This window comes from Nomascus leucogenys, chromosome 13, assembly GCF_006542625.1.
Source record: "Nomascus leucogenys isolate Asia chromosome 13, Asia_NLE_v1, whole genome shotgun sequence".
NCBI lineage: Eukaryota > Metazoa > Chordata > Mammalia > Primates > Hylobatidae > Nomascus > Nomascus leucogenys.
In genome coordinates this window covers 72,296,154-72,318,454 of record NC_044393.1, presented here as the reverse complement: position 1 = coordinate 72,318,454, position 22,301 = coordinate 72,296,154, and the positions used below count along the sequence as shown (strand labels likewise).

The window sequence follows — 22,301 nt, the reverse complement described above, 5'->3', positions numbered from 1 at the left end:
AATGATTTTCTAGGCCCGTCTACTCAAAAGAGATCATTTTTTTTCACAAGTGTGACTTTGAAAGTTTATAGATATGGCTTAAAATTTTGTAGTCTTAGGCATATTATTTTTAAGAATAACTATTTATAAAAGAAGACAATGAATGTAGTGTGTCCAGATCTTGACAATAGGAAAGGATATCAGATTCAGGAGAGCATAAATCATAGAATATTCAGAAAATTCAGAAACCTCATTTTAGCAAATGACTTTAACTATTTTCTCCACCCACCTTATACTGAACCAGTATAGTGAACAAGTAAAAAGAGGCTTTATAAATATTAATCTTTCTTTGTCCTTGTACCTCCCTGACACCCCCTATGAACAAACAGAGTTATGGCTAAAAGATAAAAGAAAAAATAAGGAACCTTAAATTCGAAAGTTGATTGCATTTTCATCTTACTAGCATTTGAAGATAAGTGGTCAGCTGTGAAGAGCATTCAGATATTGATGTAATATTATAAGCTGTTATGTCATATAACCAACTTGCAGTTCATTTAGTTTTAATCATTTTTATGTTTCTGAAGAGAAAATTTGCATGGTTCCCTGGGAGACAAATCTCTTAAGAATTCCACTTTCACATGTGCGGCTTTGATTTCTACCTGGCTGTCACCGTATTCCAAGTTCATCATCTGGGCAGAATCTTAACCTTCCATGTTTTGAAAGACTTAATTTCCCAACTCACAGACCACATCTTAAACATCTTCCAGTTAAATAATACGGTGCTAGTTAAGCTAAGAGCACAGCTCCACACTAACGGCTCTCTGGTTTCAGGCTGACGCTGGGGTTCATGAGCAGCACTGCCTTTTTGTCTATGTGGCTCAGCAACACCTCGACGGCTGCCATGGTAATGCCCATTGCGGAGGCTGTAGCGCAGCAGATCATCAATGCAGAAGCAGAGGTCGAGGCCACTCAGATGACTTACTTCAACGGATCAACCAACCACGGACTAGAAGTTGATGGTATCGCATGTTGATATGGCCAATCTGGGGTCTAGTCATTAGAGCAATAGACATAAACTCAAGAATTCTAAGTTGTATTTTGAATTAACCGTCCATATATGCATGATGTGAATTTAACTTTCTTCCCTCTATAGTTCTCAGTATCTACAAAAATAGTTTTCTACAAATATTTTACCTATATTGTTACATTTCTATTCGCTTGCAAAAAGAATGCCTTTTCTATCCCTCAGCCAGACTGATGGAACACTCTCTCATGTCTTTATCAGTAGACCTCCCGGTTACTCTTTCCTGTACTGAAATGGCTTTCCTGCATAATACTGGGAATCTTCAATTCCTACATTCTATTTGGATACAGCATCAAATTTCACTGTTATTATTTCTGGCTCTGACTAACTGCTCTGATGCAGTGAAAAAGTGTTGGGAGGATATTTGTATTTATAAAATACGTTAAGATGAATGTTATGTTAGCACACAGTGAATTTTTTATTTTCAATTTCTACCGATGCTTCCATCTTCGCATCCACACACAGGCAAACCCAATGATAACCCCTTATTTAAACTGCTTTTCTTTTATTTAATGTTTTGCAGAAAGTGTTAATGGACATGAAATAAATGAGAGGAAAGAGAAAACAAACCCAGTTCCAGGGTAAGGAATACTGGCATTTTGATTAGGATTTTTCCAAATTATAATAAAATTATAACTGGATCAATTTATTTTTCAGATACAATAATGATACAGGGAAAATTTCAAGCAAGGTGGAGTTGGAAAAGGTACATAAATTCAATTCTAAATAATTATATACAAAATTATATCAGAGCTGTAGTTAGATGCATATGCATTTTAAAACCTGCCACTTGCTTCCTTTTCTATAAGTTATTTTGCTTGACTAAGTAGTAGCATGGTGTAATGGTTTGATAAGCTTTCATGAACAGATGGAAATCAACATCTGGATAGGAAATATTTTAGGCTCTGAAAATTAGTATCATTATTGTCTCTTTTTACCAGAATCAGGATAATGGCAGTTAGCCAAGGTAGTTTAAAGAAATATAATTCCAGTCTCAGAATATTGCTTCATTTTCTTTCTTTTAACTTTTATTTTAGTTTCAGGGGTACATGTGCAGGTTTGTAGTACGGGTGAATTGCGTGTTTTGGGGGTTTGATATATAGATTATTTCCTTACCCAGGTAATAAGCATAGTACCTGATAGGTAGGGTTTTTTTATCCTTTTCTTATTAAAATCTTGCTGGCCTAATAGCCTGATTTTCATTAGGAGCATTGTCGTCATTTCTTCCAGGTTATGAACTTGGAGCAACTCCTATTCATGTAATTACAAGTCATTATCTTTAGTGCTTCCATTGCCACTAAAAAAATCAGTGCAGAATTCATGAGTTGCTTCTGTCAAATACAGGTGGAGGAGTTGTAGCCATTCTAGATATTAAAAGAGGCAAGGAGATCTCTGTAAACTATCCCATAGAATTCATTTCCCCAGAATAAATCAATATAAAAATACTATACTAGATTGCACTGGGAGCAATATAATCTCAAGAACTGAGAAATAAATCCCGCATAGAAATAGTCCTATAGTAACTATGGCATTAGGAATAGGAAAGTGGGACATATATTTCTTCATCTGGCCATGGAATGCATTAACATGCAGTTCAATAGGAAAAAGAAAACCCTCTTGTTAATTACAGAAATCTTCTGCGAAAGAGCAATTTCTATGTAAAGAGAAAATGAATACAAAGATAAGTTTTAAGCCATTAGCTACAGAATATATTAAGGATTTTTTAAGATGGGAATTGCATATATATTTATGAAGATATTATCTTTAGAGATAGAAGTAATTCCTTTAAAACATGAAAAATTAACAGTATGCCAGGTATGTTATAAAATAATACATTAGAAATGGGCTTTATGTGCCTGATTTATAATCCTTTGGGTATATACCCAGTAATGGGATGGCTAGGTGAAATGGTGTTTCTAGTTCTAGATCCTTGAGGAATCGCCACACTGACTTCCACAATGGTTGAACTAGTTTACAGTCCCACCAACAGTGTAAAAGTGTTCCTATTTCTCCACATCCCCTCCAGCACCTGTTGTTTCCTGACTTTTTAATGATCGCCATTCTAACTGGTGTGAGATGGTATCTCATTGTGGTTTTGATTTGCATTTCTCTGATGGCCAGTGATGATGAGCATTTTTTCATGTGTCTGTTGGCTGCATAAATGTCTTCTTTTGAGAAGTGTCTGTTCTTATCCTTCGCCCACTTTTTGATGGGGATGCACACGTATGTTTATTGTGGCACTATTCACAATAGCAAAGACTTGGAACCAAGCCAAATGTCCAACAATGATAGATTGGATTAAGAAAATGTGGTACATATACACCATGGAATACTATGCAGCCATAAAAAGTGATGAGTTCATGTCCTTTGTAGGGACATGGATGGAGCTGGAAACCATCATTCTCAGCAAACTATCGCAAGGACAAAGAACCAAACACCGCATGTTCTCACTCATAGATGGGAATTGAACAATGAGAACACATGGACACAGGAAGGGGAACATCACACACCTGGGCCTGTTGTGGGGTGGGAGGAGTGGGGAGGGATAGCATTAGGAGATATACCTAATGTTAAATGACGAGTTACTGGGTTCAGCACACCAACATGGCACATGGATACATATGTAACTAACCTGCACGTTGTGCACATGTGCCCTAAAACTTAAAGTATAATAAAAAAAGAAATGGGCTTTAAAAACTGTTGTGAAAATTGGCACACCTAAACAGAAAGAATATACATGCACTCAGTAACTTTCTTGTGGTCATCTTTGGAAAACTAGTTTTCTGTCATAAGGCCTAAAGTTTCAGTCAAAACCATTCAAATTGATTTGATATCCAAATACTGTCCCAGGCATTGTAGGCAGGTCATTTGATGAAAAGACCTGCTCCTTATTGTAAGCAGCTCAGAGTCTAGTGGACAAGATGGACTTATAAAAATAAGTGTGACTTAAGTACCACAACAAAGACATGCACAGATGCCAACACTTCTAGAAGCAGGAGCAACTAGTTCGATCTGGGAGTATTGCAGGGAGGAAGTATAATGTAAAGACATTTGAGTCTGGAAAGATGAGAGCATGTGCAAGCAGAAGAGTGTGAACTCATGAATGCAAGAACGTGTCTACCTTGTCAGCACTTTAAACTCTGGCATATTCCCATTGTCTGACACAAAGGAGGTATTCGATAAGTAGTTATCTTTATCAATTAATGAATGAGTGAAAGCAAAAGAGTAAAAAGAGGAAGATGCTTTCTAATCAGAGAGTACAACTAATTCAAAGACCTAGCTAAGTAAAGAATGGGTTTTTTCAGGAAACCTGTACAGTGCAGATGCTAGAGATGAGCTGTTGTGCGGAATAAAATTATTGTATGGGTTTGCCCAGGTTAATTTGCATTGGATAAATATTTCTTCATCCAATGCAAAGGAGTTTAGAGTTGATTTTATTGAAAACGCAAAGCCTTAAAGCTGTGGGGCAATATGATAAGTTCTGCCTTTGGGACAACCTGAAAGTCAGTGGTGAGCTTTTTGATTAACTGAGCAACTGAGCTTTTTTATTAATTAGACATTGGGGATGAGGGAGAAAAATGTAGGAGATGCCTCCACTGCTCTAAACTAGGGAGCGGTAGATTGTGATGCCATTGATTAGAATGCAGAACTCAGAGGTAGGAATAACCTTTCAATAGAGAAAAGATAACGGAGATGCATTTTTGGCAATAAAGATTAATATCTGAGTTTAGGAAAGAAAAGTGAGGCTTTTGAATGTTGATTCTATGGTCTTTCTAGAATGCAATGCACAAAAATTTAGCTTTATATAAAAACAGGAATAGTTTTTTGCTGCACTAAAGTATTCTTTATAAGACATGCATGAAAGCATTATTTTATATATTATATATTTATGATATGTTTTGATTTTTAACAATTATAGGTATATTTTAAGGAATAAATGTATATATAGTTTGTGTTACAATTAAAATAAACTGCAGCTGTTCTTTGATAGATTTACCCTATATAATTTAACACTGATTATATGGAAGAATGAATATCTACTTCGTCTAGCTATAAAATGGAAAAATATTTATATTCATAATCTTTTGATCTTATGCTTTCTTCTTGAAGTAGGTGGGATATTCTATTGAATTAAAATAAATCCTGTGGGGTTTGACTTTGAATTTGACCTACAAGTAAAAAAAAATACAAATATTACTCCTTTTTGGGGGAGAGTGGTATAAATTAAATATCAGAGAAGATAAATTTCTTTCAGTTCAGCTCTGATTTTGATTATTTCTTGTCTTTTGCTGGCTTTGGGATTGTTCTTGCTTCTCTAATTTTTTTCAGTTGTGATGTTAGGTTGTTAATTTCAGGTCTTTCTAACTTTTTGATATGGGTATTTAGTGTTATGAATTTCCCTCAACACTGCCTAACACTCATGACTTGAGTTTACCTATATAACAAACTTGCACATGTACCCCCCAAACCTAAAATAAAAATGAAAAAAAAAGGAAGAGAAATAAAATAAAAGGCTTAGTTTTTTTTGGTAATCTGCATAATTTTGCTGTGTTCCTGCAATAAAATAAATAAATTTTATTTCTAATGAGGTTATTACAATTTTATTCATTTGAAGCAGCATTTATTTAGTACAAAACTAAAGATTTTAAAAATTTAATTACAATCTCTTTACTAATACAATTAAATTAATCTAAGCTGATCAATAAGCTTACTTCAATTTTTAGAACTATAATATTTCTCCCCAAAGGCAATAACATACACTGATCCATACAAGTAGAAAATTCTCAACAAGTAGAAAAAAATAATAATGGCCCCCAAATAAATTCTGTATTTAGCAATGACAGTAACATTAGTTAAGAAATATACATTTAACATTTGCTCAATGTCGCCTTTTCAACAAGACCTACCCTAATCTCCCTATTTCACTGCAGCCACCATATCCCATATCCTTCCTCCGAATCCTCCTGACTCTACCCTACTTTATCCAAAAGCATGTATCACCTTCTTACAGACTATATCATTTGCTTAATTTTTATTTATTTTGTTCATTGTCTTCTTTCTCCACTAAAATGCAAGGTTCATGGGGCAGAGATTTTTGTCCATCTAGAACATATCACAAATATCTTGAACAGTGACTGCTGTAAATAGTAAATATTTGCTTATTGAATAAATAAATTCAGTAATATTTTTATCAAATGATTACAATTAGATTAAAATAACTCATGTTGTATATAAACTACACTAAGTTTCCAGTGTCTAGTTAACCATCAGGGAAAATTCAGAGAAGTCACTATAGACAACAGAACCATTAAATTAAATACTATTGATTTTGGCTGCTTTAAAAAAATGAACTACACCAAGCAAAGAATCAAACTGATGAACATTGAAAGTCAACACTATGGATCAGATTGGTTTCATTTTGGGTAGAAAGACAAAAAAATGGTTTGTAACTAAAATTTATCAGCTCTAAAATTCTTGTTAATAGAACTGCAAAGTTCTCATACAGATAATAACGATGATCATTTTGCTGGTGGTGATAAAGACTAGATAATTAGTGTTGAAGATGATGGATATTTAGTAGTCCAGGACCTTATTTTAAAGTATTCATATCAAAGAATCACATTCCTATGCTGCATATCTAAAAAAGAGATTTGTCCCGTGACTTAACTTTTATGAAGTTCTCTTCTCACTATAGGCCATGGCCCAAATACTAAGTGAGCTCTCTACTTGTCCAAAATAAAGTGGTGAATAGTTGCCAAGCCCATAAATCCCACATTACCCCCTAAAAGTAGCTGAAATATTTGTAGACAAGAAAAGATACTGGGAGAAGAAAGGAATATCCTAAAATTACACTGACAGTACCTGAGGAAATGTATTTGTCAGGTTCCATTGGGGTACCTGGTAAACCAACCGCCATGCATACAATTTCCATGGGAAATGAGTTCTAGGTATCCAAAAGTCCATTTGTAGATACCAAAGGAGGAATAAAGTTGCTAGTTCTTTCCCTCCCCTGCAAGCATTAATGTCATTCAAAGAGACAGCCCAGAGTTTTACATCAGCTCAATTTCTAAACCTCCAGGCATCTACAAATGAAAGAGATTAGAAAATCAGTAAACTTTTAATGAAAAATCTGAGATAATTGTTTTTCATTAGTTTAATATAAGTTGTAATTCCTCAAAGCGAAAAGTTCAAAGAAAAAATAGCCTTGAATAAATTACATCTTGCTTTTAATTAGGTATTGTTTAGTTTAGGGGTGAAAATCCTTATGGTTGGAATCCAATTGTACAAGACAACACTTTTTAATGTTCTCCAAAAATTAAAAGGAGTCTTGTAAGTACAGTAATAAACATGGTTCATGATATTAGAAACTAGGGGTATTAGTTCTGCCAAATAAGGAGATATTAATTCTGGAATATCTGGCTCCTAGGTCAGATATGAAAAAGGTATTTTAGCTTAGATCACATAACAAACAAAAGCTGGCTCTCCTTCATTATTCTTCCATTTTCCTAAACTGGGAGAAATTGGATGGCAAAGGCAGTAATTAGCACTGCTCAACCCTTACATGACCCAACCTAGGGTTTCCTTTTATTCATGCAGTGGTTTATAGAGAATGTTTATAGAAGAGGTAAGCAAGGAGAGGACGACTACCACACACTCTTTAGGAATCACAGCAACAATCTGTGAACGTGACCTCACTCCACATTTCAACCTTTATTAGAGTCAAAGTGCTATCTCCATTGATGGCCATTCTTAGTTGTGGTCTCACACAACATTTTTCTATTAAAGAAACTATTGACTTTTGACAATATCATTTCTCCCATATATCTTTATTTTATGAAATACAAAAATCTAGTTCTTCACATTTTATGTTATTGAAATATTATCTAGCAAATAGCATAAGCTCAGCCATATTGGAAATATCTGTACTTTAACTGTACAATAAGCCCCCCACACTACATAGCTTATTTGAATACTATATTTTGTTTCTTGAAGTACTCAACAGTGTTCTCCTATGCATCTTCTAGTGGTATTTTCTAAAAAAAAGAAATATGTTTATTTTGTCTCCAAATTGATTTTTCTGTATTTTGATTATGAAATATTTCATGCATATATGCATTTATAAAACGTGACTAAATATTTTAAAGAATAACAAAATAAGATGATGTATACCACATCCCAGCTTAATAACTAGAACATAATGATTTCTAAAATCTACACAAGCCTATCTCTTTTCCTTACACAATCACCCCCACCCCCTTGCCGAGTTAGCAATAGTCCAAATTTTGTGTTAATCATTCTCTTGTTTTCTTTTGTTTTATCACTTGCACTAGTTAAGGTATGGATTGGTCACCACAGCAAAGACCAAAAATAGCAACAATTTCAACAAGATAGAAATAGGCTGGTATAGTGGCACCTTCATCACCATGCCCCTGACTCTATCTATTCTCTGCCATTTCCAGCACTGGAACCTTGTAGTTCAAGATGGCTCCCCCATCTCCCTCCGTCCATTCTGTATCCCAGCTAGCTGCTCAAGGAAAGGAGAAAGTGGAAGGCATATGTACTTAAAAATTATTCTATTACTTTCCTGGATTTAAGAGTATTCAGATTTTCTATTTCAACATCAAACAATTGCATTTTTAAAAAGAAATTTGTGTTCCATGACAAATTTAGTAGTGTGTGGCTGTTTATAATATTTTCTTATATCTATTTAATTTCTATAGTATTTATAGTTATATGTCTTTATTTCTAACACTTTCCTTGTGCTTTTAAAACATTTTTCAAATAATCTTTCCAAACTATGTCTATTTCATTAGTCTTACAAGTCTTGTCAAAGAACCAACTTCTGACTCTTTTCACCCTCTCTATTTAATGTATATTTCACATTATTTTTAATAGTTTTCTTTCTTTATTACTTTGTTCTGTCTACTTAATTTGTGTATTTATGCTCTTGCTCTTTTGTTAATTTTAAAAATCTGACCTTTACCTTATTAGTTTTGAGTTTTTCCTCTCTTCCAAAGTAAGGATTTAAGGATGTGAATTTGCTTCTATTACTTTAGCTATTTTCCATATTTTTCAGTTTTGTGTTTTCTGATTTCCATTATACTAGATTTTTTTTTACTCAAAAGATGCTTAGAAATGTGTTTTGAAATTTAAAATAAATTAGATTTTTAGCTACTTTTAAATTTTTTCTAACAATTTTTCTGTGGTCAGAAACTGTGGTCTATGTAACAGTTCTCTAAAACTCGTTAAAGCAGCTTTTTGGACTAGCACATGGTCAGCTGTAATAAATATTTTTCATTGTGCTTAAAACAAATTGTACATTTTTAACTAATTAGGTTTGATATTTCCCAAAACTCTGTAAGATCAAGTTGCTAGTTGTGCTTCTCAAATCTCTGTGCTCTGACCAAGTTTTGTCTCTTTTTATTCAGCAATTGACGAGACTGTTTTGTTAAACTCTCCCTCTAGCATGTGGGTATTCTATTTCTTCTGATACTTCTGTCAATTTTGGTTCCTCTGCATTGTTAAATTATGTATTTTGAACTCATTTAGAATGTTTCTGTGTGTGTGATTGATTAACCTTTTATCATTTTGCTGTGCATCTCTTCATGTATCTTAATTTTTTTGGTCTTTGAGTTTATTTGTCTGCTGATAACACAGGACGACCAGCTTTTTTTTTTTTTTTTTTTTTTTTTTTTTTTTTTTTTTTTTGAGACTGAGTCTCACTCTGCCGCCTAGGCTAGAGTGCAGTGACATGATCTCAGCTCACTGCAACCTCTGTCTCCTGGGTTCAAGCCTACTGAGTAGCTGGGATTACAGGCGCCCAGCTAATTTTTTGTATTTTTAGTAAAGACGAGATTTCACTATGTTGGCCAGGCTGGTCTCGAACTCCTGACCTCATAATTTGCCCACCTCGGCCCCCCAAAGTGCTGGGATTACAGGCATGACACTACCAGCTTTTATAAGGCTAGTATTTACCTGGCATTTCCTCTATCCTTTCACTTTCAGTATTTCTGTGTCCTTATGTTTTAGGTGTATCTCTTCTATTATGTTTGAAAATTTTTACCTCTGCCTGACATGTTTTATCCATTTAAATTATTTGTGACATTATATATTTAGAATAATTTCTACTGCAGCTTTTTATTTTTTCCAAATATTCTTTCCATCTTTCCTTCCTGTGTTCCTATGCAGTTATTTTCTTTTATTTCATGCTACACACACGCTTGTACGGGTGGTCTATTCTATACTTTGTGCCTATTTTAGTTGTCCTAATCACTTTACTATATTATTAGGCAGCAAGGGTTGCCATAACAAAATACTACAGAACTGTGTCTTAAACAATACAAATCTGTTATATTTTCTTCCAGTTTTAGAGGCTAGCCAAGTACAAGATCAAGGTGTTATCTCGGTCGGTTTCTAGTAAGAACTCTCTTTCTGGCTTGTACAAGGCCACCTTCTCATTGTATCCTCACGTGATGTTTTCCCTGTGCACGTGCAGTAGAAAGAGAGACTTCTGGTCCCTTTTGGTCTTTTTATAAGGACATCAGCCCTATCAGATTAGACACCCTTCTTTGTTTAAACTTAATTACCTCTGTAAAGGCCTTTTTCCACACAGAGTCACTTTGAGTGTCAGAGCTTCAACATAAGAATATTGAGAGACATAATTCAGTCAATATCATGTCTACTTAATAAATAAAAAATTAAAGATAATCCATTTGTTTTTTTCTCCTGAACAGTGTAAAGAGCCTAGGATATTTTAACTTAGACCATCGCTTTCTATTTACATGCTATTTTCCAATTTTTTAGTTCTAGTCTATTATTCCTCCATAAATTACATAATTGTATTATTTTTAAAATCAGTGCTCTGTAGAGTTATGTGCATATTTATTAATATCTTGGTTCACCATTGTATTTTGCTTCTCAGACCCCCTATCTGGGGTCATGTTCCTTCTTCCTGAATATACCTTTTGAATGTACTTCAGAGAGTGATTTTGGTGTTAAATTCACAGTTTTTGTTTGATAGAAAGATTTCTATAATTCTTGAAACGTTTTTATAGTTATAGTGTGCTAGATAAGTTATTATTTTTTATTTTGCACATTGAAATATATTTATATATTTCTACTTCCTTTTGGCTTTCTTTTTTTCTATTTAAAAGTCAGCTAGCTATCAGTCAAATTATTATTCCTTCGTAGGCAATCTTTTCTCTTTGGTTTCTTTAATGATGTGTGTGTATATGTGTGTGTGTGACGGAATTTTACTTTGCTATACCTAAGTACATATTTCTCCTGAATCTGTGTATTGATCTTTTCCAACAATTCTTTCAAATTATCAGGCGTTATTTCTCAATATTCAATTGCCTCATCCTAGTTCTCTGTATTCTCTCCCTCTGAGTCTCCAATTAAATATTCTGCACTTTCTCACTGTGGTTTCTAAGCTACTTAACATCTGTTTTTATGAATAGTAACTTCTGATTTATATTCCAGCTAATTAATTTTCTCTTTAGCTATGTCTATTTTGATGTATTTACTCAGCTTTTAAATTGTTATTTAAATTTAATTTATGTAAACTCTATTTGTCTTAAGATTTGCCTGTAACTTTTATAATCTTTTTCATATTTTCAATTCCTTCTCTAATTTTATTAATCATATGTAAATGTAATTATATTTTGTGTCTGTGTCCAACACCTCTGAAGTCCTTGTGGGTCTCTTTCTTTGACTTAGTTTTTATTTATTTATCGCTGGTTCTCATTTTGTTGAATTATTTTATTGCATGTTCAGTACTTTTAAACATTGAAATTTTTTTTTAGTTACTATGGAAATTCTATAAGTCATATGTTGCAGCTACTTGTAAGAGTTTTCAATTATATTCCTATTTCTCTTTAGCACACACATAACATAAATTAATGCTTTAAGAAAAAATGCTCATGGTTAGGAATTTTTAGGGGATATTGTTTTCCCTTAAGTCAGCATGATATTTTCTTTCTACTTCTGCAAAGGATACCAGCTTCATGTGTATTTTCTTATATGATTCCCCACACACATTTGGCCTGGAGCAATATCTTTTATACCAAGCTCTCCTTGCAACATGATAAACTGAAATCTAAAATCCTATTTTAAATCCAGCTTTAAAATTATTGTTGCACTTTAAAAGATTGTTTTTAATATTTTCAATAGCATCTCATTTATCAGGGAATCTGATTTGTCATGCTGCTGGATAGACAAATATGCCATGTTACTATATTTTGTTTCAGTCATTTTTACAACTAGAAAGAGCAAGGTTTTTCTCAGTGGCACACACACACAAACACACATACACATATGCTTTTTCCTAAGAAAGTACAAGGGAAGCTTCTAAATAGTTAATATTTAGGGCAATAAAATTTTTTAAGTAAATACTGGATTTAATCATGACTTTTAACATTTCTGAAAAATAGAGTTTATTTGTAAAGAGGCCTCATGTCCTTAATGCTGCATTTTAAACATCTCTTTATTCATCACACACACAATAAATGTTTATTACTTTATAAGCATATCCAAATTCACAATATGTAATAGTTCTTTATTAACTATGGTGGATATAAATTCTATTTCAAAGAGTCTTATCTGTGACTTCAATTTTACTACCAACTCCTCTGAATTCATCTGGTTATTACTGATTATATTTTCACTAGATCTTCATGAACAGTTCATACCAGCTGTAAGGGGAAGATCCTCTCCTACAATTTCTTGCTATTCACTTGTCTAGTACTTTCATTCAATCATTTCTTTACAGAAGGACGTGGGGAGAGTTTAGGTATCCCTTGTAAGAAAGCAGAAACACAGGAAAGCATTGCAGAGTGATACTGAGGCCCAGCTGAGGTCAGAGGCTGTGGATTTCTCATAGCACCAGCGAGCTTGGCCAAGGGATTTTCTCCAGTGGCATCCAAGAGAGCATAGAAGTTGATTTTTGTATTAAGCTGAAGTTCAGGGTCTATAAAGATGGGAACAGCAAAATGATAAGCCTGCTGGGATGTTGAAGGCATAGCAGGAGAGTTGTCAGTGATTCATCTGAAGGGATAGTTTTGCCCTGGTAAAGAATGAGGCCTTGAGTAGGGCTAGAAGGACTTGAGCTCCTGATAGGGCCAAAGAGAAGGCATGGAGAAGAAAAAGGATGGGAAAACCAAAGGGATCACCTATTCTGGTCAGAGCTTCGTCTAATAAAGAATCCATTATTATAAAAAAATAATAATTTCTCCACAGAAATAATCTTCTTATAGACATTTTAAACCATTAGAACACTGTAGGAAGGCTGGTTTAATTAAATAACATAATCTGTTATTAACTTAACTGAAGACCTTTAAACTCAATATGCAGACCAAAAGGACAGGTTCCCACTGTCTCAATTCCTCTGTGCACTATGGAACTTCCACCTTCCTGTTCCCTTTTTAGTTACATCATCTACCAACATATGGACCATGAAAGCACCAAGGTCAAAAGTGGACATTAATTATTAGTAAATATTTATTTCTTTAATTTTGAAATGTAAAAAGATAAATATTGTATCTTCCATTAAGATGGCAGGTTAAATAGGCCCATTTGTTACCACTGTTCTAAGTCTTCATTAAACAAGAACAAATAGACTTTCAAATATAATCCAAATTATATCAACATCAAGAGAAGACATGACAGCAAAGTCATTTTGGAAGCTGGAAAGTAAAAGGATGAGTGGAAAATAACTCCATTATCCCCAGTAATCCCATGGAAGCTGAATCCTAAATCGGTAATGAGAAAAGCCAATAAACAATTCAATTTCCATAGCAGCAGGCTTCAACGTTTTTAAAATGTTGAAAAGCAGGAGAAAGAAAAAATTGCTTCTGAAGCAGTTAAATCTTCTACTTTCTTCCCCAAATCCACATGGATGCAACAGCTTCTAATACACCAAACAGAAATATGATCTTCAGACAAGGTAAAACGGGATAAGGAGAATCAGATCCAGTTCTGGGCTGGGGGAGGAAGGAAAACAGGGAAAACAGGGGTACTGAGTGATAGCTTATAAGTTGAAAATGGAGAACCCGGCCTTCTATCTACACTGGTCCAGGAGCCAGGTCGATGCCTTTCAGGTGTCAGCAGGTAGAAGGCCAGATGATGCTTCCTTGGAGAACACAATCAGCGTTAAGAGAGATGAAAACATTGACCTTAGAATTTTCTCAAAAAAAGGCCAAGTCAGATGACATTACAGTGAAGCTTACAGGCAACAACAAATCCCAAAATATGAGTGCAGAGCTTCTACACAAATATTCACTGCCTGAAATGTGAGCAGACAACCAAAAATTCCTGGATATCTGATGAAAGCCTCAATTATGAAAGAGAGGGTGCCAAATAAATAAAAAGAAAAAAGAGCAATTTGCGAGAAACAGAGACTATGCAAGAAGAAGAAACTATAAAAAAGAAAATATCATTAATCAGATAGGTAAACAAATAAATTACTTGTATTTATGAAATACAAATAGTATTCTATAAAACAGAACCACGAAGGCAAAAATATAAAATATGTAAATACAAAATAAAGTATAAATGTAAAATATAGAGCTATAAAAGCATAAATGGAAAATTCAGTAGACAAAATAGAAACAGAATAAACAGGAAATAAGAGGAGTTTCCAAAAAAGAATAGGAAAAAAGAGGAGTATATTAAAAATTCAAGAAAGTTTCTACAATGGAAGAGTACAAGTTTTATGATTAAAGGATTCACTAAATGTCATCAAAATGAATGAAGCAGACCCACGCAGGGCAGGTCTGTTTTAAAATCTTTGAGATTTCAGAATACTATAAGATGACCCTAAAAGCTCTCAAAAAGGAAGAAACACTAATTCCTTATAAAGGATCAAAAATACGAATGACTGAATACTTCTCCCCAGCAGCATTACTCAGAGACAGCAGAAAAACTGCCTTCAAAATTTTAAGTAACATTTATTTCCATCCTAGAGTCAATATCCAGTCAGACTTGTGATGAAATAAGAGGGTAGACTTAAGTCTAGATAGCTCTTTGCAGTTCTAGAGAAAAAAATGACTAGGTTTAGGACAGGAAAGGAGGCCCTGAAAGAGATGTCGTCAAGACAATAAAATTGGTAGAATATTGATGTGAATTAGGTATACTATCACTTGATTGTTCTGAGAGAATGTTTAAGCAACCAGGGAATATTTGGGACTGATCCAGTAGTATGTACTTAAAAAAATAAGCAAGTGAAGGAGGGAAAAGACATATTCTAACTTAGAGAAGCGGCAGGAAAAGTAATGTATATCATATTTCTAGATGTTAATAGAGCTCTAGGCAACATATTGAAAATTTGAATTCTGTACTATAAGCAACATTATGACAGAGCCATAATGGGAGGATGATTCAAAGCATACGTATTCAGTGAAGGAAGCTGTGAAAGAAATCTGCAATCGCTGCCACCAGGTGGCAATAGTGAGTCACATCTGGACCTGCAGGATTTCTGTTCTGACAGGTCCATTGTGATGATGTCATTGGATTCTGCATTTGGTCATGTCCTCGTAGAAAATTTTTGTTACTTGGAAGAAGATGTGGAAGGCATACTCCACATGTATGGTAGACAGAAAGGATTGAATAAAAACACAATAGGTTACCATTGTGGTAAAAGCAGTATGAAATGGAACTCAAATGTAGTTTTAAAAATTCATATGAGTGTTCTGGAAGGCAAGTTGGTACAGGGGAAATTCGCTGAGAGAGAACTCACAGACATGGATTTTGCTTTCAAGTCTGCAGTAATCAGCTGGGTCACACTTGAGACTCATTTTGGTCTTCTGAAATATTAGGTCTTTATACCAGATAATCTCTAACTACCTGTCTGCCTTAATAGACTATCATTGCTTTATATGTTTACAAAAACTTATTTCTGGCTATAAAAGTTACAGAAAGTATCAAGAAGGTGGAAGATACCCATAATCTCATGGTTAAGAAATAACAATTAAGAAATTATTAATATTTTGATATATTTCATTTCAGCCACATATATATGTTTCATTTCAGGCACATGTGTGTATGTAGAAATATTTTTTGTTTTAAAATTTTACATCATTTTGTACTTTTCATTTCACATAAATCTCCTCATATAACACAGGTACTTTTCCATTCATAATATACCTGTGACAATGTCCTGTGGCCACAGGCTGAAACTACTATCTGGGCAGAAGACTAAAGATTAATCTGCCGTGATACCTGCCCCCTCTGTATAATTTCTGTACCACTAGTTGGTTCCATTAGTGGCTCATTTCAGGCTTTCCTAAGAGACCTATTTTTCAGCTCATTGCCCTCTACTACTTATTCCAACTCCCTCTTGGGCTCAGGTTAAACCCTTGGTCTCAGGCTGAAACTACTATCTGGGCAGAAGACTAAAGATTAATCTGCTGTGATACCTGCCCCCTTTGTATAGTTTCTGTACCACTAGTTGGCTCATTTAGTAGCTCATTTCAGGCTTGCTTAAGAGCCGTATTTTTCAGCTCAGTGCCCTCTACTACTGTCCCTCTGGTCCTCATGCTTTACCCTTTACTTCAGTATCATCTCATCTGTGTTCAGCCCAGTGAACACAAGCACTCGTTAAAAATAACAGTAAATCTGAATGCATGGAGCTCATGTTTACTGGCTAGATTAAAAAAAATGGTGCATTCACCATTCCACTTCAAAAACTCCTCCTCTTAACCTTTAATTTGCATTATGATATATTAGTGTTAGCATTTACTGTAGAATTTTTACCCCGAATGTTAATGCCTTTATAAATTGTCAGTGATATTTGCATAAACATCAGCTCATGTGCAGTAGCAATAATGTATATTTTAAAGGTCCTTATTAATAAAAAATGTGTGGTTAATTCATAAGGCATAAAGCATGGCAAACATATTAACCTGTTTCTGTTTTGATTTTTTTGTTTTATATCTTCCAATATCTCTTAATAATTCTATATATATGCATATATTTACAGTTAAGCTTTTATATGAAATCCAATTTTTTCTTTATTTATATTTTTGAAAGTTTTAAAGTGGCAAAGATAAATCATACAAACGCTGCATATTTTAAGTTTCCATTCTTATTATCAATTTAATAATATTCAAATTATGCATCACTTTCTGGTTTGTGTTTGAAGTCTTTCCTATAGTAAAATACTTAGTGTTAAGCTTCAAATTTCAATTGTCACTTTGTATGACTCATAAGAATTTTTAAGCTTATTTCCCTATCTTATTTACATACCACTTATTTTGTGTCAAATTTCAATGGAATGTTTTATCATATAGAAAATACAAATGATTTCTATGTATAAAATATAAGGGAAAGGGAGACGTTTGTAAATTAGTTTATTTTGGGTGAAGCATAGAGTCCTTTGTGGGCTGACCTTAAAGTTAATTAGAAAGTAAAAGGTAAATTACAATCCAATGCACCTGACCCTGCTATGCTAAATGCCATTTTCATATCTATGATGACTTTTAGTGAGTAGTAATTTTTTCCTTATCACAACTTTTCAAAAAGATATTTTAATAATGTCTCAAATAGCATGTTTATCTGTATGGAAGATGGCATTTCTTCTGTTTATCCTGGAGAAGGGAGAACCCTTGTAAACTGTTAGTAGCAATGTAAATTGGTACAACCATTATGGAAAACAATATAGAGATTCCTTAAAAAATTAGAAAAAAAAATAGAAGTACCATGTGATCCAGCAGTCTCACTTCTGGATATATGTACCCACAAAATGAAATCAGCATGTCAAAGATATATCTGCTTCCCCATATTAATTGCAGCATTATTCACAATAGCCAAGATACGGGAACAGCTTAAGTGTCCCTTGATAGATGATGAATGGATAAAGAAAATGTGGTCTGAGTTACTATAACAATCCTTTTATGGTTGTCCTTGCATTAATTCTTGCCTATTTCAGACCTTTCCTATACACAGTAGCCTAAAAAAAAAGTACAAGTGTATTTAAGAAATACACAAACACAAGAAGATAAAAGATAATAAGTGTTTGTATATTCCTTAACTACATTTAGATTTTTGTTTAAAGGCCGTAGTCTGTAGAATGAGTCTGTAACAGGCAAGAATTGATGCAAGAAGATCCATAAACACACTATTTCGTTAACCTAGGCCAGAGATAATGTTGACTGAGACCAGGGGGACAACAGTGGAGATGGAGAAAATTGAACAGAGTCCAGGCATATTTCAGTAGATACAACTGACAGAATTTGATGGGATGAGGAAGATAATGTTTTTGAGGAGGACAAGCAATATATAACAGCAAAGTGGCTGAGAGTATGAGCTCTAAAGCAAGACTGCATGGTTTCAAAACCCGAGTCTGTCATTTTCAGGCTCTGGGACCTCGAACAATTCACTTAACTTCTCTATGTCTTTTATTTATAAAATGACATTATAATTGTACCCACCTCATTGTATTGTAAGACTTAAATGAATTAAAACATTTAATTGATTTTAACTTGGATCAGTGCTTATTACATGCTAAGGACACTATAAGAGTTTATTATAGTGATGGTGATGCCATCAGCTTATATAAGTGATTCTGATGAACTAGGTTTGACAAAAGAAGTAATAGCCTTGGTCCTGAACATTTTCAGATTGGAGTTTTATTGAAGACATTATATATATATATATATATACATGCACACACACATACACATACATACACACACATATATATTCAAATATATATATAGTTTTGTTTTGTTTTGAGACGGTTCTTGCTCTATTGCTCAGGCTGGAGTGTGGAGTGCAGTGGTGCGATCTCAACTCACTGCAACCTCCGCCTCCCAGGTTCAAAAAATTCTCCTTCCTCAGCCTCCGAAGTAGCAGGGATTACAGGTGCCTGTAACCACGCATGGCTAATTTTTGTATTTTTAGTAGAGACAGGGTTTCACCATGTTGACCAGGCTGGTCTAGAATCCTGACCTCAAGTGATCCACCTGCTTCGGCTTCCCAAAGTGCTGAGATTCCAGGCATGAGCCACTGTGCCTGGCCCTCAAATTATGTTGAACAGGCAATTGGATACATGGGTCTAGAGGGAGGAGTCTGGCTGAAGACAGAAGTTTGGTGATCTGGCATAAAAATAGTCATTAAATCAATAAAAACAAGATATTTTTAAAGGAGAAACATTAGAGTGAGGAGAGGCAAGGGCCTGTGACAGTTTAAAGAAATTCCTGTTTTAAGGAAGGATGGAAGGCAAAAAAACTGGCAAGGGAGACAGAAAAACAGGCAGAGATAGAAAAACCCAAAGAGTGAGATATCACAGAAACTCAAAGCAGAGTTTTTTCAGTAAAAAGAAGAGATAAACTCTTTTAGATGCTTGCTTAGGGGACTACAAAGTTGAGATTGAAAGGTTCCTATTGAACTTAGCACTGAGGAGATTACTGATAATCACAGGAAGTGCATTGTGGGTGGAACGAGGAGACAAGCAAGATGGAAGCATTTAAGAAAATGGAGTCAGTAAATGTAAACAACTCTTTCGAGTAGTTTGGCTGTGAAAATGGAGATGAGTTAGGGCAACAGTTTACTTGAAAGGAGGGTTAAGAAGTCTTTCTTGTTTTTATTCTGTAAAGATGGCTCAAAAATAATTAAATGTTGATTAAAATTCCAATAGTCTGTAGTGGAAGGTTTCTGAGAAAACCTCAGAGACTGTGGTCCAGAAACAAGAAGTTGGAGGAGAAACATTGACTCTATTAATTATGTAGAGAACAAGAAGATGGGGCAAATGCAAGTAGGTTTCCACATTTCACAGTGATACCATTGTCTACTGGCTTCTATTTTCTCTGTGAAGTAGGAGGCAAAGCTACTTGCAAAGACTGAGAAGGAGCATTAAGAGGCACATATAGAGATAACAAAGAAGGTTTTATATTTCCTTGTGGAAACAGGTAGAGTAATTTGGTTATGCAAACACAGTAGGGTAGAGGAGCAACATCATTACAGCATTGGATGTTTGTGATCATGAATGATCCCATCTGCTCTACTGTGCATGTAATTTTTAACGACAGTAGCTGGCTACTCAGAAGCAGACATGACATGGAGAGAGAGAATAGTTGGGTTTATAATCAGTTGGAATTTTCATAAAGAACTACCATTCAAGAAAAGACAAGAAAGAGAGTTTGGAGTTTTGTTAAGAAAATTTATTGAAATGGTGTACCATGGAATCTAAACTGAATAAGGATGGAAGTAAAGAAAGGAGAGGACCATAACTGGGCATAACTACATACTTCATTGACTTAGATTTGCCAGTGCAGTTTGAAGAACTGTAGAGATAGAATTAATTCAACAACGAAGTTGGAAGAAGAAACTGTGATAACTGTGCCGATTTCTTGATAACTGGGATAGTAAAATGATACTCTTTCTACCCCTGAGTAACTATAACATCAAGCACACACTTAGGTATTTTTGCATTTCATTTCCACAGTACGTGCAAATGAGGTGACCAAAAAACAGTTTTAGACTCTTAAACTTAGTGTTTAAAATGAGAAGGCTGAGAGATAGTCTGCTTATGGAGAAAGTTGGAGTATTTCTCCAGTACCCCAACCCCCTGCCACTTGTACCATCATAGTCAAAAGAAGGGAAGAGTCTCCTACTTAACAAGGTGAGATAGATGTTAAGAAACTACTACTTGGAGAACTTGCTACCTACCAACCTAGACTTAGAAAAGGTCAATGGATTAGTGTTTGACACATTCTTGAAAAATTAGAAAGTCAAAACTCGTGGCTGAATTTCCTTACCTAATCAAGTTTCAGCTGCACTGTCACTGACAACAGGACAGAGGTGACTGTTTCCTTTGGACCAGATGTAGGAAACATGTGGGAGGAGTGTCATGTGGGATCATTTGAAAGGCAACTTCCTCCAGAAGGGATTTTTGACAGCATAAGTGGATATCAACATAAAGAGACCAGGTAGACTATCACAGGCAGACACCATGAGTGTGTCATATGCCACCAGGCAGAAGATGTATATTACCTACGTAGAAAGAACAACAATCTGATGTTCTTATTTGGATAATAAGAGTCTCATAAAATCCCATAAAATTGCCCACCAGATGGAGTCATTTCAAACATTCACCATGCCTGGAAAGTACTAATGCCATTTTAAAATTAATACACAGTCAAATAAGACCTCTCCTAATCCTTACCACTCCTCTCCTGATCCTGTTCTTCTTTTGACATTCCAAATGTTGAAGGTTTAGAAACTGAGTGTAGCAAGTGGTGAGAAGAATTGGAACTAGGAGAGAAGGAGAAAGTCAAACTCACAAACCTCCTTCCAGCTATGGGCTTTCAAGCAAGCCTGATCTAGGGGATAAGAGAATGCTTAAGTTTAAAATTTGGGATTTTTCTTATTAAATAAGGCACTGTTTATTTTAACTACTGAAATGAAGCTATTCTTCTGACTAAAGATAACTGAAAAACTATTCATTAAATGAAATGACCGGAAAAGTTATTGGTTCTTCTTTGAATTTCACCACAGGAACAGGAAGAATCAAACCAACAAAGGGTGTTTACAGGGTCATGGGTGAGAAAAAGAATGAAGTTGCTTTTGGCTTACACCCTAGGAAGTCATCTCTTAAATAAAACACTTACATTTGGACTAGTGATTCCCCAAGTGAAACCATTTCAGGATGTGCCATTGTCCAAGGTGTAACTATGGGGGTGGGGTGACTAAGGTGGAGAACTGAAAATCGTTGGAAATGAGATAAAAACTCTGTGAGGCCAGGATATTTGAAGGGCTATTCATGAACATAGTATAGTCATTCAGTCACTGACAAGATTTGGACTATGGAAGATGATTATGTGCTGAGTGCAAATGTTATCTTAAATGACAGTGGATGACCAGGAGATCAAAATATAATGGTCAAAGGAATGGGGAGAGAAAGAGATATCCAGGTTATGTGATCCTTAAAAAAAAAAAGGATGTATTTTTTGTGTGAGTAGAGGATTAATGTTCTGGAAAAGACAGTGGGAGCAAAGAGGACACTGACTTATCTCTCAATGCTGAGGTATATGGTGTTGAAAACATTCCATTTCAGGAGTAATATCCCCTGGGAACCATCCATTAAGGTGTGTAGGTGGGGAAACCCTTCTTAAAGAAGTTCAGGGACTTATTGAGTATTGAGTACCACCAGTATCAACAGAAAAATAATGAAAAGCTTTGGGAGCAGTGGTGAGAAGGAAAGACATGGGGGAAGAGTTGGGTAAGAGACAAGAAAGAAAGA

General features: G+C 34.7%; 1 protein-coding gene across 1 annotated transcript in view; it reads left to right on the top strand.

The window, feature by feature from the left end:
- SLC13A1 (solute carrier family 13 member 1) overlaps positions 1–22,301 on the top strand; it is a 91,017-nt gene that overhangs the window by 29,810 nt on the left and 38,906 nt on the right. Inside the window, exons 4-6 of the mRNA XM_003261261.3 lie at positions 811–998; positions 1,587–1,644; positions 1,721–1,769. Coding sequence (XP_003261309.2) covers positions 811–998; positions 1,587–1,644; positions 1,721–1,769 — 295 coding nt within the window. The remainder of the gene's footprint in view (positions 1–810; positions 999–1,586; positions 1,645–1,720; positions 1,770–22,301) is intronic.